The sequence below is a fragment of the Hibiscus syriacus genome, unplaced genomic scaffold, assembly GCF_006381635.1.
Source record: "Hibiscus syriacus cultivar Baekdansim isolate YM2019G1 unplaced genomic scaffold, ASM638163v2 tig00112989_pilon, whole genome shotgun sequence".
In the NCBI taxonomy this organism is placed as follows: domain Eukaryota; kingdom Viridiplantae; phylum Streptophyta; class Magnoliopsida; order Malvales; family Malvaceae; genus Hibiscus; species Hibiscus syriacus.
Genome location: NW_024063433.1, coordinates 83,437 through 100,467, shown reverse-complemented (window position 1 = coordinate 100,467; position 17,031 = coordinate 83,437). Strand labels below are relative to the sequence as shown.

Below are 17,031 nucleotides of genomic sequence, written 5' to 3'. Positions count from 1 at the left end.
CATCCCAAATTGCCAAAAGCCAAGCTCTTTACATGATAAAAAGTAATTTGCTTCACTGAATTAACACATTAGCTATTCAAACAGAATGACACTGGGACATAAAAAAGAACCCTATTATCGCAATGGTAAAACAGTGCCAGCTTAGAAACCATTTTAAGGCACAAATTCATAGCCAAAGAAAAAACAAACAGATTCAGCTCCATTACACCATAAAACATAAAGAAGAACAAATACAGAGAGACGTACCTGGTTTTGGAATTTGTGATGGAAATGAATGAATTAGGGTAAAGAATATTGAGCCTATGAGATTTTCGGAGACCCACTGAAAATAGAACCCTACCCGCCATTTCAATATTTTCATCCTCGTTTAGGCTCGAATTCGGTATTCGCCTTTATAAGCTATGAACCGGTTTAATACCGGCCCACACGCACGGCAGGATAACCAAAGAGTCCAAGATTCACTGTTGCTATAGAATTGTTAGGTGAAATTCTGGGTATGGGGATAATATCTTTTAAAAATTAATTATAGAAATAACACTTTAAAAAGATTATCAATATATATGATATTTATTTTAACCTTATAGTATAAAGGTAAAGGTGTTTTCAGTGAAAAATCATTTCGTTTTTAATAGGAAAAGTTTTATCCTACGCGACGTGATTTGTTAGGTTAATACTAATTTAATTTTGTCTATTAGACCACTTAATTATTTAAATAATATCAATCAAATCACTATCGTTGATACTTAACGGAATAGCTGACATCGTAGTTAAAAAATTGGTATAACTACACATTCAATTCTTATTACTTATATATTCTATCAAATTGTTCCTGATTCTAAATTATTTTAATAAATTTAATCATTCATTCAAATGATAATAGTATGCCTCTTCCAAAAACTACTCGGCCTACGTGTGAAGAAGGGTGTTGAATATATTTCTGTTATGGAATCAACTCCATTGACTTGTCCCTGCTCTTATGGTTGATCGTGGTAAGCGACCAATTTGGTGGAAGGTTCCTCACATGCTGTTGATGGTGCACAAGTTACAAGGAGGTCGAAGTTGTGGTTCCCATTGAAAATAATGGATGAGTCCATTATCGCCGACCGAAACTAGTCAAATTGTGGAGAATACAAGTACAGATGTGGTGGTCGACAAACCTTCAGCAGGAGATATGTCCAATAAAATTGTAGTTTTGGAGGATACTGAATATTCAAATACTCAAGTTATAATGGTTAAAATTGGTAATGTTGGTCCATATATTTTAACAAATCATTTGTCTAAGCGTGGTTTACAGGGCAAATACGAGGTTATTAACCCAATTCTGTCTAAGCGAACAAGACTTGCACATACTTCAACAAATGATGATGGGATGAGCAGCTCTAAAAACTCTATGGCAGCGGTTGAGGCTCAACCCCACCGTGATCAATGATTGTCTTATGTTGGAACTGTCGTGGTCTAAACAACGCTACGATAGTTCGTGCGATTGGCCGATATATCGGTCTTAAGAGTGAAAATGTTGTTTTCTTAAGCGAAACTAAACAAGAGTAACTATATATGTTGCAAGCTTGGTATGGATAATTGTTTCGTTGTAGACAAAAACAATGATTGTACTGGGCTAATGCTCTTGTGGAATAATAATATTAATGCCTCGATTTTATCGTACTCCCAATTTCATATTGATTCTATCATTGATGATGACATTAGCAAATTTCATTTCTCAAGTTTATATGCAAGTCACCATGATAATCTTAAGATTGAGGTTTGGTCCACAATTCATTCTTTACGAAATACTTCTAATTTTCCATGGTTATTGGGTGGGGATCTTAATGCAATCCTTCATGATTTTGAAAATAAGGGGCGAAGGAAATCAAGAGTTCAAATTGATGAGTTTCGTATGGTGCTTGCCAATAATGGTTTATTTGATGTTAAGCCTGCTAGAGGTTGGTTTACGTGGGCGAATCATGCTACTAAGGAACATATTGATCATTTTGTTGCTTCCCAAAGTTGGCTACAAGCATTTCCAAATGGTAAGGTATTTACTGAGTTTGCTGAAACTTCTGATCATTGTTATTTATTAATAGATACTGCTTGGGTTTAACCTTCATCCAGGGATCGAGGTGATGATTATTTTCATTCCGAACAATGTTGGGCTTCTGAGGAAGCTTGTAGAATATTAGTTAAGGCCGCTTCCCAAAGTGGCTACAGCATTTCCAAATGGTAAGGTATTTACTGAGTTTGCTGAAACTTCTGATCATTGTTTATTAATAGATACTGCTTGGGTTTAACCTTCATCCAGGGATCGAGGTGATGATTATTTTCATTCCGAACAATGTTGGCTTCTGAGGAATTGTAGAATATAGTTAAGGCCGCTTAGGATCTACCTTATTATGATATTCTTGATAAAATTGCTAAGGTTGGGTCAAAACTTAGTTCTTGGCAAAAGGTTCATTTGGCTACCTCTCGTGGCAGAATTCAAGTTCTTCGGAATAAAATTAATTCTTCTTTTAGCCGTCATACTTCGGAGGTAGAATTGCAGAATCTCAAAAGAGATAAAGAGGAATTGCATCTTCTGCTTAATAAGGAGGAGGTGTATTGGATGCAAAGGTCTCGAGTTCAATGATTGGCTAATGGAGATCGAAATACTTCTTATTTTCATGCTCATGCGTCGTCGTAAGAAAAATTATGTTCAGGGCTTATTGGATAAAAATGGCATCTGGAAGGAAGGTAAGCAGGATATTAAGGATATTGCGGTTAACTATTTTAAGGATTTATTTTCTTCTGCGAGTACTGTCTCTGATGATTCTATTATTGATGCTATTGATATGGTCATTACTGATGAAATGAATGGTGCACTTTGTGCAAATTTTACTACTGATGAAATCATTGTAGCTTTTCGTGATATTCATCCGCGGAAGGCACCTAGCATTGATGGTCTTCCGGCGAGTTTCTATTGATTGCATTGGGATATTGTTGGGGAAGATGTGGTCCATTTGTGCTTACAATTGTTACAAGGTACGTTAGACATGAGTTTGGTTAATAAGACGGTGATTGTTCTTATTCCAAAAATATATGATCCTCAACAGATGAAGCATCTTCGCCCAATCAGTCTTTGTAATGTAATTTATAAAATTGTTTCTAAGGTTCTGGTTCGACGACTTAAGGGGCTTATGGCGAGTTGCAGTCATGAAACACAAGCTGCCTTTCTTCCTGGACGCCAATCTCGGATAAATATTGTAGCACATGAGCTTATTCATTATATTAACTCTTCAAAAAATGGTCCGAATAAGGGTGCTGCTATTAAATTGGATATGGAGAAAGCGTAAGATAGAGTAGAATGGTCTTTTCTGAGAAAGGTTATGTTAAAGCTAGGTTTTTGTACTGATTGGGTTAATCTTATTATGAGATGTGTGGAAATCGTCTCTTTCTCTGTTCGTATCAATGGTAGTCTCACTAAGGAGTTTAGGCCAAATCGATGGTTACGACAAGGCGATCCTTTATCTCCATTTTTATTTCTTTTCTACACTCAGGGGTTATCCGCTCTATTTAACCGTTTATAGGCTCAAAGAAAGATTCGTGGAATAGAGGCAAGTCAGAATGGACCTAAGGTAACTCATTTATTTTTTGTTGATGATAGCCTTATCTTCATTAAGAACTCTTTACAGGAGGCTTCTATTATTCACGATTCTCTTGGTGCTTATGAAGCCGCTTCTGGTTAAAAGGTGAATCTTGAGAAATCAACATTATAGTTTAGTCCAAGTACGAAACAAGAATGTCGTGATCAGATTTCGAGTATCTTGGGTATTAGTGAAGTGTCTGATTTGGGACACTACCTTGGTATGCCTCTTCACATTGGAAAGAATAAGACAAATACATTTGGTTATTTGAAAGAGAAGGTTTCTAATAGAATTGACGGGTGGACGAAACATCTTCTTTCATTTGGAGGTCGTGAGGTATTTCTTAAAGCTGTAGCCCAAGCTCTTCCACAATATATTATGTATTGCTATCGGATTCTTGATTGTTTAGTTCAGGATTTAGTGAGTAATATGAGTCGTTTTCTGGTGGTCAGGTGATGCTAATAGGCGTGGTTGTCCAATGGTTGCTTGGAAAACAATGTGCAAACCCAAAAGAGAAGATAAGATGGGATTTTGGGATTTGCATAGTTTCAATTTGGCTTTATTAGGCAAACAATTATGGTGCTTTATTAAGGATCCAGAGAGTTTGGTAGCTCGAGTATTTCGTGCTAAATATTTTCCCCATGGTGATCTGTTGCATGCTACTCTAAATGATAGAAGTTCTTTTGTTTGGAAAGGTTTATACCATACATTGCAAGAGATGCGTGGGGGTCTTTTTTGACATATTGGTATACGCAATAATAAACGGGTTCACCATGATATCTGGGGTGGTTCAAATGTTGTTTCTCTCATAGGGAGTTATTCTAACTCTGATCTTAATCCTCTTTATTGTTCTGATCTTATGATTGATGGTTCTAATGTTTGGAATGAATCTTTGATTTATAGGTTGTTTTCTAAGGAAGATGCTATGCAGATTCTTTCGGATCCTATTATACCTTGTGCTGAAGATGTTATTGTTTGGGCTAACCATGATTCGGGTATCTACTCAATTAGATCTGGTTATTTGTGGTTACAGAAACGACATCATGATAATGAGAGAAAGTCTAAATTCTGGTCAGTTATGGTTAAATTGAAAATTCTTCCTAAGATACGTGTGTTTGCTTGGCGGGTTGCCCGGAATGCATTGCCTGTGGGTAGTCAGCTTAAAAGTACTGGTTTTGGTGATGGAATTTTTCCTATGTGTTCTAATGGGGAGGAGACGATTATACATGCCATGAGGGATTGTCATGTAACTTTGGAGACTTTACGTCTAGCATATCTGCCTCCTTCTATATTTTTAAGTACTATGGATAGTCCTTTATTATGGATGGAGGAAGTATTATATATTCTAGGAATTGATGTTTTTGCTGGTTTTTTTGATAATTCTGTGGAATGTCTGGAATAATCAAAACTCCTTTGTTCATTCTGACAGGTTGCAACCGATGTGGCTCTTGGTGACTAATGCAAAGATACTACATCAGGACTATTTAAGGGATATTAGTGTGGGGATGAATAAACAACGGTCTACAAATACTGCTATACGATGGACTCCACCTTTGGAGTGAGTTATCAAAGTGAATGTTGATGGTGCCTTTGTTGCGAAGTGCCGACTGTCTGCAATTAGAGTTGTTGCTGGTGATAAGTGTGGACATGTTTGTGGTGGTTTGGCCCAGTTTTCTTGAGGCGGGTTTTGTGGAACTATCTGCTTTACTCGTTGGTCTTAGAATGGCTTGTGATATGAGATGGTGTGATGTTCAGTTTGAAACTGATTCCTTGATGCTTGTCCATAAGATTACACGAACTTCTACAGATATTTCCACCCTCATGGTGTATGTTCAAGAGGCTCGTACTATTTTTCAGGATCATCCTCGTTTTTTTATTTTGTATACTCCTAGAGAGTGTAAGCAGGCTGCTCATGCATAAGCCAACTGTGCTTTAAATTCAGGTGATTCTTTGTTTTTGAGTCGGTTTTCCCAACATCATTATTCAGGATGTTAAAAACGATGTCATTGATCTTTGGTTAATATAATTTGGGCACTCTTTTCCCCTTACTAAGTTTAGAAGGGGTTTTAATGAGGCCCATTAGTTTAAAAAAAATCTGTTATATTGATTTCAATATATTTTATATATCTCATGGCATAATTAATATAAGAAAAATGTAAGATTGCAAAAATGTGATAAAGATGATTTTTATCTTTAAGAAAGAAAAGAAATTCTTGTTCTGGAAGCACCATATCTTTGTTAGTCCATAACCCATTGTATCTTAGTTGGTTCAAAGCACCACATCTTAGTTGGTCCAGAAGGTACTATCTAAGTGCTACAAGATTATTATCTTTATATCTTCAAACATTATTGATGTCTATACAAATCATGTAGAAATTATTACTATGCTTGAGGTAAATCGAGAATGCTCTTAAGATAATATTCAGAAGATATGTGATTCGCTTCCCAGGTGATAAGATGTCAATTATCTTGTACAAAGATAATGCAGATATATAACTCAATAAAGAATAAATCAAAGGAAACATATTTCCCTAAAGTTTCTCTAGTGCATAATCTATTTCAAAATTTGAAGATTATATTCAGGGTTGGATTGTAAAGACTCAAGGGCCTTATGTGATATTATTATGAAGTAAATGTATTTTTTTCTCCTTAACCAAAGTTTGTCCCTAGATTTTCTAGTAAGATTGTTAATGAGACAACATGTTATGCGTATTAGAGATATGCGTACTATTTTCATCAATTAAGATTTTTTTCTCCATAAGATTTTTATTAGTAAGATTTTTATCTTAGTAAGATTTTAACGAGACACGTTATCTTTCACATCCAATGAAAAGTGCTACGAATATTTACATGAGCATTTAATCAAACAAATGGAATAAAAAAATTGTGATCAAATTACAAAATAAAACCAATAATATAAGAGAAAACATTGCAATTTTCATCATCTTCTTTTGTTTTTCCCTTAAAAATTTTGTTTTCCATCATCTATCAACTTAACTCAAAGCGGCAAATCCACCACCTTTCTCATCTGCTTCCTCTTTCATGTCCTCTTCCTCGTCCCTCTCGTTCATTATTGTTTGATACAACGCCCCGAATTCTTCGATATCTACAAACCATCTCCGTTCACATCGATTTATCAACCATTTGATTTAATTCTTTATCGTCGAAAAATACCCAGAGTTGATAATGAATCGCTAAGCTCCTTTTTTGTGATCTTTCCGTCTCCATTCTTATCAAACATTTGAAACATACGAACAATTTCAGTTGGTTCTGGTCCTTCCATGGAAGAATTAATTTTGATTAAAAAAAAGTTTGCAAATTAGGAGGAGAAATTGAAAAATAATGATATGACAAAACAAGAATAAGTTGGCGGTGGAGGTAAAGAAATGGGATTTTAAGCATTCATATTCCACACTAGAAAAAGTAAAAAAAAAAAAAACGTTGAATAATAATTAATGGTTATTAGTTTAGATCTAAATTAGAGTCTTGTTGGGGTAGTACGTTGTTTATCGGCTAAGAATTTAACAGAATATTATGTACTTAATATAACTTTTTTTAAATTAAAATATATTAAATTATAACTTATAAACAAAAAGGTAAATTAACGTGTGTTTGAATTATGTTTAAAAAGAAGAAATACAAGTGGTACGTGTCGAAGACATGTATTTGCATGAATACAAATGGGACAGACAACAACGTCATATGCTTTTTGTAGACACTCATTTTCGTCTCACTTATATATAGATATATATATATTATAGTTTTAAAATATTTTTAAAACCTATATAATATATAGTTTGAAATCATGTTTGAAATATTATATATTATATAGTTTTAAAGTATTTTGAAAATAAATATATATATCGTTTTTAATATTTTGAAAATATATTATATAGTTTAAAGTATTTTCAAAAATTATAATATATAATTTTAATATATAATTTTTAAAAAAATATATATTATATAGTTTTTAAACATTTTGAAAATAAATATAATATATAGTTTTTAAAAAAAAAATATTTTTTGAAGAACATATATATATTATATAGTTTTTAAATCATTTCAAAAACTTATAATATATAATTTTAAAAAAAAAAACATTTTAAAAACTATATAATTTGGAAATGTTTTTAAAAAACATATAATATATAATTTAAAATATTTTTAAAAATAATATTATAGATTTTTGGAAAATGTTTTATTTTTTATTTATTTATTTATTTACCTTTTGTTATTTATTTATTATATATTTTACTTATTTTATTTTAATTTTGTTGCAGGGTCTAATAGGTCCAACGAGTCCAACATGTTTGGGCCTGATCTAGCCCAATATGGGTTAGGGTTTGGAAACCCTAGTCACACAGCCCCAGTCAGCGCCGCACGTCAAGGAGCATACGCCAACAGTCACAACGGCGCGAGATCTCCGGCCGAGGAATCGGGACTGACCTATCCCGAAATCCTCGGCCCACGACGGTTTATTACCACGACCATCGAACTGACCGGCACCAGTAGAGGTATAAATACCCCCCACGGTCAGGAACAGGAGAGGAAAAAGAAAAGGAGCAAAACACAAACCATCAAACCATTCCATCAAAGCAAGATAACAGTACCCACGGTGAACACATAAATCACCAACAACCACAGTACCTACGACTAGAACAGGAAACCACACAGGAACGGTATATCACACAAACCATCAACGGTGATACCAAACAGACAGCCAACAACAAATATCGAGAGCCACAAAAAAATACCACAGTACCAACAGAGTAACAAAACAGAAACATAGAACCCGCAACTACATCAAACATCACCAAAAAGAGATTCGAAGCAACAGAAAGACCAAAGCAAGAACATTCCAAACAGCAAGGAACAAAACCCAAAAATTTGGTTTTGGGACTATTCGGAAGGAAGCACGGTCGTGGGGCACCCAAAGGTCGCCGAAAATCGCAAAGCCTCGTCGGGAAGAAGGTAAACTCGAGGGTTTTTTTTTAGATCTACTCCGATCGGTGAAGTTATTGGGGGTATAGGCTTCGGGTTAGTGTTCGCTGCGTGGAGGGGATCATTTTGGTAGGCTTGGAGCGTGGTGGCCGGCGCAGCGGAGGTGGCAGCCGGACAACCCCAGGCGAGAGAGCCTCAGAGAGATCATTTTCTCTCAAAATTCTGAGAGATGAGTGAAATGAAAATGAGAGAAAATTAGGGGTTTTAAGCCTTTTATATACGAAGGACCAAAGTGCAATTACAGGATTGTCAAATCCTTTCCGCCGTCCCTGGTATTTTGAATCGCTTTACAATTCAGTCACAGTTGTAAATTGGCCTCCATATTTCTGATTAATCATTTGGTCCCTATTTATATTTTTTTTATATTCTGTGAATTGGTCCCCTAACTTTTTATTGTTCTTTTGCAGTTCATTTCTAATTCATTAAGCTCAATTTGTTCCAATTTGATCCTAAATTTATCTTTATTTTTATTTATTTTAAATATTTTTTTAAATCTAAACCTTTATTATTATTTTATTATTTCTTTCTTTCATTATTATTATTATTTTTTATTTATTAGCATTTTGTTTTCGCTTTTTATCTAACATATTTTGTTTCAGTCATGATTTCAGCCGATCAAATGGTAAGTAATTCGGATCGAATGAATTTAATTTTAATTTAAATTCTAATTTCGCAATTAAAGACAACCGACAAATTAATTGGTACGAAAGGGCGGTTCAAGGGTGCTAATCCTTCCTTGACCGTAACCGACTCCCGAACCCGACACGTTTCTGGTACGACGCAGATCAGGTAAGATGGTGTCCGGCCCACCTAAATCGTTTTAAAGTGGTCGGTGGCGACTCCTAACCCAATCATTCCAGTCGAAGCCCAATTCCGGGCCCAACCGAAGACGGTTACGACACTTTTAACGGAATGAATACAGTTTAAAAGATTATATTTAAACGCTTAAACAAACTTATATTAAAATAATGTGAGATATGAAATTCTCAATCAAAAGTTATATCTATGTTTTCAATCACTGAATGAGTACGTGTCTTGAACTTGATCAGACTCCTATCAGTACAATAACCAAAGATAGTTTGGATATTTTCAGAAGACAACAACTTTTTGATTGTCGTATTGATATAAGTTTGATCAAGTTCAAGACATGACAACTCAAATCAGTAAGTTTTAGTCATGAGATTCAAATATCATATTGTTTATATATGTATTTTTCAAGTATTAATGTAGTTTTTTTAAACATACACTCATGAGTAATTGAAGACAAGACCTATACTAACGTCGTTGTTGTTGTCTGATTGGCTCGTGCTCATGCAAATACATGTCATGTTAGTAAAGATGTGTCCTACAAATCCCTTTTTTTTTTAAAAAAAACATAACCTACATGATATGTATTTATCAAAAGGGTGTTGCTATTTTCTTAAATAAACTTTTTTTTGGATGATGTTATTTATGTAAATACTTATTAGATGTGATTTTTTCAACAATTAGGTGTTTGTTACATAATTGAGAATAAATAATTTTAAGGTTAAATTGACATTAATATTTAGTTACATTTATTTTATGAAAATATAATAATTATAACATTAATAATGATGTAATATTAATTAATATGATAGCTTATATTATACCTAATGATTTTAGTTTTCTTCCTCTTCTTCTTTTTTGAATAATCTGAGATGATTATAAGATAATATTTGTTCATATTATAGTTTATGCAAAGAGAAATATATTTGATTCACCAATTAAGGAGGTTAAGGGAAGTTGAACATTGATTCGGTAGTAGCACATTTAATCTGGGTATGCTGTTACTAATATATTTAATAATATACTTGGTTATCAATGAATGTGTAAGAATAGAATAAGATGGTCAGATTTTATCTCAAACTGAGCGTTAAAAACGTGGGTGGATCGAATTTCTTATAGCTTAGGCTCGGCCAACTACAGTATGGTAGTAGAGTGAACACAAGGTCAAGGAATACAGGTTGAATTGAAATGCTCCACTAAGGTACAATAAAAATGACACTAGCACTGTGTTTTTCTAACAAGGGGAAAATTAATTGATTTCCCATCTGAAATATAATCATGATAATAATATGAGAGGGCATTCAGTCCATGCTCCAACTTCTCTAACTTTGTACTAAAGCTCCTCCACAAATTGAATGGTTAATGATATTCAAGATTTATGCAAAATTTATATACCATTAGAACATCAGAAATCAGCAAATGTGGAACTCCTGTGGTGCAGGCATCACTCAGCCAACAATGTAAATGACTAATATAATTACTGAATATAGGAGATAATAACATGAGATTCTTGTGTACTATACTACTATGAGTGGATTTCAACAATTTCATTATTGTAAACAAAGCTTTCTGGAACCAAAGTATATGATTATGCTCCATCATTTCACACTTTTTACTTCCCATAAAATGTATCAAGAAAGTTATGAATGAGACACATTCTAACTCCAAAGTTCCAAACCATTATTGCCTAAGAAAATCAATTTCCTCCATTATTTTATCGACTATAAGATTAAACCATATATTATAGTCAAAGCTAACACACTAGAATCGAGACAATACTGAAGGATACGACTTTGTCATCACATAATGAAAGGCATGTTAAGATGCACTTCACAATCACAGGAAAGGTATACATTCGTTAAAGCATGAGTCTAATTTTGGGACAAAGTTAGTATAGCATCCACTAAATTAACTAAAGAAATTAAACCTAATGTAACTTGTAAAAGATAATCCACTTTTACAGGGAATAGAAATCCATATTAGGATTACAAGTACAAAGTATGAATTGGAATTAAAGTGCATCTAAATGGTCTTCAACTTGGAATGTCAAAGCAATTCAACTTATTTAGGAGCTTTTGTTTGTAAGTTATACTATTTGAACCCATCAGATATAATTAAGCTATTCCCTGTATCTTTGTGGCTTAAACTAATTGTGAACAACTTAATTAAGATTAGCATCAGACAAACTGTTTTGGAAGAATACCCTAAACTCTATGTTCCTAAGAAATCCAATATCCCATCAAGTAAAATCAAAATGCAATTACTGACAACGTGATCTTTGTATTAGCTCAAAAAAGTCATAATTTCAGCACTCCATTCTGTACTGATCCGATGTATTTACCAACTACATAAAAACACTCCCTTTGCTCACTGGACTTCCTAAAACATTGTTCAATATAACCAATTATACATCAACTAAGTTTGCTAAGGAAATAAAGATCACCACTTAAACATACAAGAGTGATGAAAAAGAATATAGAATCAAATGTGCCTCCCTCAAACAACTTTGATACCTCAAATTAACAAATCAAACACCCTCAAAAGAAAAAAATCGATGTATTTCATTTTCTACAGCTCTAGAAATTCTATCTCCCGACCTAATATTTGATACTTGAGAAAAAGAATCTCAAGTTCATTTCTATTACAGTTTCCTGAAACTTGCCCCCGAAAGGGCTCCGAATTTTCTAGCAGTTTAATAAAGCATGTCAAAGAAGAATATGCAGAATAGCATTAAAACCATATAATATCTTTCATTTAAATTCCAACGCACCCAAGTAACATGGGGCAGCAATGCACAAAAATCAGAAATAAAATTCGTTTATTTCAAGGTAACAAAATTATTCTTACTTCCACAAAAACAACAGAAATACGTTAAAAATCTCCTCATTAATGTTTTGTTTTTTTCCTATAAAATTTATGGAATATCCCAGGGCTTCTGCTCGGGAACAGCGACGACCATACCTTGGAGCTGAGGAGTGAGCACGACCTGACATCCAAGCCTGGAATGCTTGTTCAAGATACGACCCCTGGAATTCCTCACCAACACATATTCCTCGTCGTAGGTACGCGGCGGAAGCCTCTCGAGCCACTCCTGGGCGATGTTGACCTCGCACTCTGCGGAGCAAGCGTCGATCTCCTCGAGGCGGTGAGAGGCTGGGTCGATGAGCCCACAGTTAGTCAAGGCACGAAGTAAGGTCTGACCCGCTAGACCCACAACCTCACGCTTATGGCCTTCAGGGTCGATGGCGAAGAGCTTGACTATCCGGTCGGCAACTTTTCTGGAGGAGGGTGCGGGGGCGGTTAAGGAGGCGGAGGATCGGGTGAGGATATGGGAGGAGAGTGAGGGGATACGGTGGATTTGGGAGGTTAGTTTTGGAGCGTCGAAATTGCCATTTTGGGGGAAGAGGTAGAGAGAGATTTGAGGGGAGCTTCAGTGTTTATTTTGTTTTAAGCAATTTGGTTCGGCTAATCGGAGCTTTCGTTTGCTAGGTGGGTTCCATTATAACTCTTGGGTAAATTACAAATTTCAATTGAAACATAAAATACAATTTTAATTTAATAAAATTATACAAATTCTTTGTTTTTATTTAAATTTAAATCTTTTAAAAATAAATACATATATTATTCTTTATGTTAAATAAATAAAATTATTTATATACAATATAATAACATAAAACCATACTTCGTCAACAAGAAATTCAATAATTTATAAAAATTAAATTGAATCAAATCAAAACCTCATTTATACAATCACACAGAATCATATTTGCATGCATCGCATGAAACATTTAACCAAAGTTTTATATTTACCACTTTATACTAAACTCGAGCTTTGAGTACAACCTTTATTTCCCCGGAAATCATAGAGTTCACAAGCTTGATTTTCTAAAGTTAAAAGTTTCGCTTATTTTGGTAGTTTACATTTTACATTTGCAACGAAAAAAAAGGGTTCAAAGTCCAACCAGCAGCTTAACATTTGGTCCAATTAGACCGGGCGTCCTTGATGTTTTTCCTTCTTACTGTTCCATAGGGACACTGAACTAACAACATCGACCCTTTGCAGCAAATGGTGAATTATCAATATATGTGGGATTGCCCAATACCATATCAACAACCATTTCTGCAGTTCCCAAAGCCTGAAAATTAAACAAACATGACGAATAAACTTATCGCCAATTCATTGATTCGAGTGCAAACAACCTAGGAAAGACCCGCATTGTCTATTCCAAAATGGAACAATATAAAAGTTTCCAGAATACAGGAAGTTACCATAGACAGCCCTCCTCCTTCATGACCAGTTGCAAAGAACAAGTTTGACAGACCAGGAACTGGTCCTATGACCGGCTTTCCGTCAGGCACTGATATATAAGTAAAGACATTGTTTCAGTAATTTTTTATGTTTGATCAATCTGTTCTACATGTATAAATTTCAAATTAGCTGAGTATCCCAATGGTATGGAATATTCTGTGTGACAGAATACATATGGACTTACTGTAGGGGCGTAGTCCTACTCTCACTTTTCTGTTCTTGACGAAATCTGTAAGGGGCAGTTCTTTTAGTTTGGGAAAGAACTCTCCAGCCCGTTTCCATATATGAAGAACGATAGAGTCATCTACCTCGGTGCTGAACCCAGCAAACTGACGGCTGCTTCCTATGATGGATTAAATTTACGGAAAAAGCATGTACAAGTACAACAACAAATTAACATGATCAACTGGACATGAACACAAAGAACAACTGGAACAAAAGATGTACATAATAAAGCTCATTTTTGCATTCTGTTTTACAGAGGTATGGGGAAATACCAAGAAGTATAAGGTATTTTCATCAATCAGATAATGTAACAATAAGATCTGGATGTTAGAATCTACAGACTTTGTTAAGATCAGGAAAACAAACATTATGAAGTTCAAATTCAATGCACTCTTATGCTTCTTTTCCTTTTCCAAACCAAAATTATCATTTCACCATGTTTCGACGAACATTTAAAAGCCAAGCACTGAGAATAGCAAGTGTAACATTATACCTAGAACAAGATTACCCACTGTGTCAATTGTTGATGTCATTGAAACAGACAAGGTTTGGCTCTGATCATTCTGCCCTGAAGTAAACGCTGCATTTTGATAATCGATGTAACCAACCTCCATCGAACCATGATTCAGTTGAAGGGGATTAAAATTCTCAATCACAAGAAGATGACCCTGTAGTGGATATCAAAGATAAGGCAAATATTACATTTAAAACAAAAAATTAATCATGGAAGATGCATCACAGAATCTCATTACCAAAATATCACCATGACATATCAAAGAATTGCATATATATAGGTCCATTCACCAAAATATATACATAATAGACAGATGAAATATGAAAACTTAAATTATACGAATTCATTATATCTTGGATTCTCACCTTACGAGGCATTACAAGGGCATCAAATTTAACATTTGAGTCTTTCAACAGGTCATGCATAAGAGACCGACTCCAACAACCGGCAGCAACTATAATGGCCTTACCATACAATGTGTTATTGGAAGTCCGAACAGCTTCGTACTCCCCACTACTAGTAGATCTGAACAACATGAGCTAGAAAAGTTACACAAGGACCCGAATACTGATACACAAATATGTTATGTATCTTCATCTCATCATGAATGTACTGCAGAAAAGTAACGACAGACCTCACTAAACCTGTAACCGGCTCATGATAGAACTCTGCATATCTACCTTTCGGTGCAAAGGATCTGTTAACCTACACAAAAGGAATATGCTAACGTCCAAGCAATCATTACGTCATATGCTGTTACAAAACTAAAAGAATAATAATAAAGACACCTTTTCAATATATGAAACTGCGAGATGAGCATCCAACTGGCAATCTTCAGGTGCAAAAGCAGCCCCACCATCCGTACCAACATAAATGGAAGGTTCCTTGGAATGCAGTTCATCACTGGACAAATACTCTGCTCTCAACCCAGCTTCAGACAGCTGACTCACTTTCTTTCTCAACATAACTGAATCCTCAGGAGTTCTACCAACAAGCAAGCTTCCTACAGCTCAAAACACCATGTTCCAAATAAAAATTTCAACTGTTAAAAACAGATAACAGAAGAATGCGCAAAGAAACCGAACACCAACCTACGAAAATGCTATGCAATAATTATGTAACTTAATACCTGTCTTCTTCCAACCCAATACTTGAAGCGAGTCCATGCCTTGGTCGCGAATCGTCTCAGCCAACTTCTTCCATAGTTGGTGACTTCTTTTAGTAAGTTCCCATGTATCACTTGCAGGATTTTTATGTACCATCCATATGTAGCCCTGTCCTACACCCAATAGGAGTTTAGGAAATGAGAAGTAAAAAAATTGGGCCGGTCGGGGTGAGGACGATAACAGTTCTAAAAACATGGGTTTACCTGCACCAGTGGCTCCAGAGCAAGGTACGGCCTTATCAACGACCGCAACGGATAGATTCGATTTGGTTAAAAACTGCCGGGCGATTGTCAACCCGATGATTCCAGCACCAACAATCACGACGTCGAAAGAACGGGAAGAAGCCTTCATCGATTCCGAACACGAAAAACGGATGGGTTCTGGTCGGGTTGGTCTGGTTCCGTTGACTGAGAGTGAAAGCTTATCCATTGGGATTTTGGAGCCCAACAAGCCTGATTGAAACGTGAAGGAACATAATCGATTTTCATTGAATGAAGCGCCGCCACCTTTGGTAAAATGGTTGTAGGAGCGTCGGGGGTTAACTGATATTGAAGTTGAAGCCATGGCTCTTTGCTGATTCCGCTTTGATGGTAATGTTTGAGTCAACTCACCCGTAATAGTTGAAAAAGGTTCGAATTGGGCCGATTTTTGTTGAAGCCCACTGCACTGTACTTTTCAGTCACTTTTTACTTCTTCCCATTTCAACCATTTTATATTGTAGTTATTAAATAAAATAAATATTTCTTTTATGAATAAAAATTATTTTTTTCACGTTAAGAAAATGAAAAATAAAGTTTTGGGATAAATGGCATTGTTTTTTTTTCCTGGATAAATTTCATCAATGGTTCCTGAGTTTTGTTAGAGCGGGTTAAAGCTCAGGCATCTCAACCCAGTATTTATATTTATGTCTTTCTATATTTTCAGAAAGAAGAAAAATATAATTTGATTTAGGTTAGATCGTGATTTTAGTCCCTCTATCATGTTCAAATTATGTTTCAGTCCTTTTACTTCAATTTGGTAATCTTTTTAGTGAGTTTGAGTTAGTGTTTTTTTAATCTCATCAACATTTTTATCGAAATAATTCACATATTAACTATTTGACTAACTAATTACATTATTTGAATAAAGTATAAGAACTAAATCCCAAATTTGAGAATAATACCAAAACCATAATTTGACCTTTATTCTATTTTCGGCCATTATTAGTACATGGTAAAAGGGGGTTAATTGCTAAATAGCTCCCTTAGGCCTCAGCCTGAATGCATAAAACCAATCATGATGGAGAATTGGTATCAAGAGAAGTTGTGCTTGTTATAGGTCTCTCCCTCTCCATATTATAGGTTCGAATCCACTTACTCCTAAAACTTTTAGTTTTATAATTTTTAGGATAGTTGG

At 34.8% G+C, this 17,031-nt stretch overlaps 1 protein-coding gene across 2 annotated transcripts; it reads right to left on the bottom strand.

Moving 5' to 3' along the window:
- Positions 1 to 13,279: 13,279 nt before the first annotated feature.
- On the bottom strand, positions 13,280 to 16,208 carry LOC120185177 (glycine oxidase-like). 2 transcript variants are annotated; one of them, XM_039189467.1, is made up of 9 exons: positions 15,840 to 16,208; positions 15,600 to 15,749; positions 15,259 to 15,473; positions 15,105 to 15,175; positions 14,836 to 14,995; positions 14,450 to 14,624; positions 13,916 to 14,074; positions 13,692 to 13,780; positions 13,280 to 13,558 (listed from the first exon to the last, which is right to left on the bottom strand). In XM_039189467.1, the coding sequence occupies exons 1-9, from the start codon at positions 16,198 to 16,200 to the stop codon at positions 13,463 to 13,465; spliced, it is 1,476 nt and encodes a 491-aa protein (XP_039045398.1). In that variant the 5' UTR covers positions 16,201 to 16,208; the 3' UTR covers positions 13,280 to 13,462. The 2 variants fall into 2 exon arrangements, with proteins under 2 accessions (XP_039045398.1, XP_039045399.1); XM_039189468.1 differs by having other exon boundaries at positions 15,600 to 15,744; positions 15,840 to 15,926.
- Positions 16,209 to 17,031: the final 823 nt, after the last annotated feature.

Bases quoted from the DNA above. Each gene is read 5' to 3' on its own strand.
- LOC120185177 (XM_039189467.1), bottom strand. From the start codon at position 16,200: ATGGCTTCAACTTCAATATCAGTTAACCCCCGACGCTCCTACAACCAT. The intron at 14,996-15,104 runs GTCTGTCGTTAC...CATGTTGTTCAG, and splicing joins CCGGTTACAGGTTTAGTGAG to ATCTACTAGTAGTGGGGAGT. The intron at 13,781-13,915 runs GTAAGTCCATAT...CTTATATATCAG, and splicing joins AGTAGGACTACGCCCCTACA to TGCCTGACGGAAAGCCGGTC.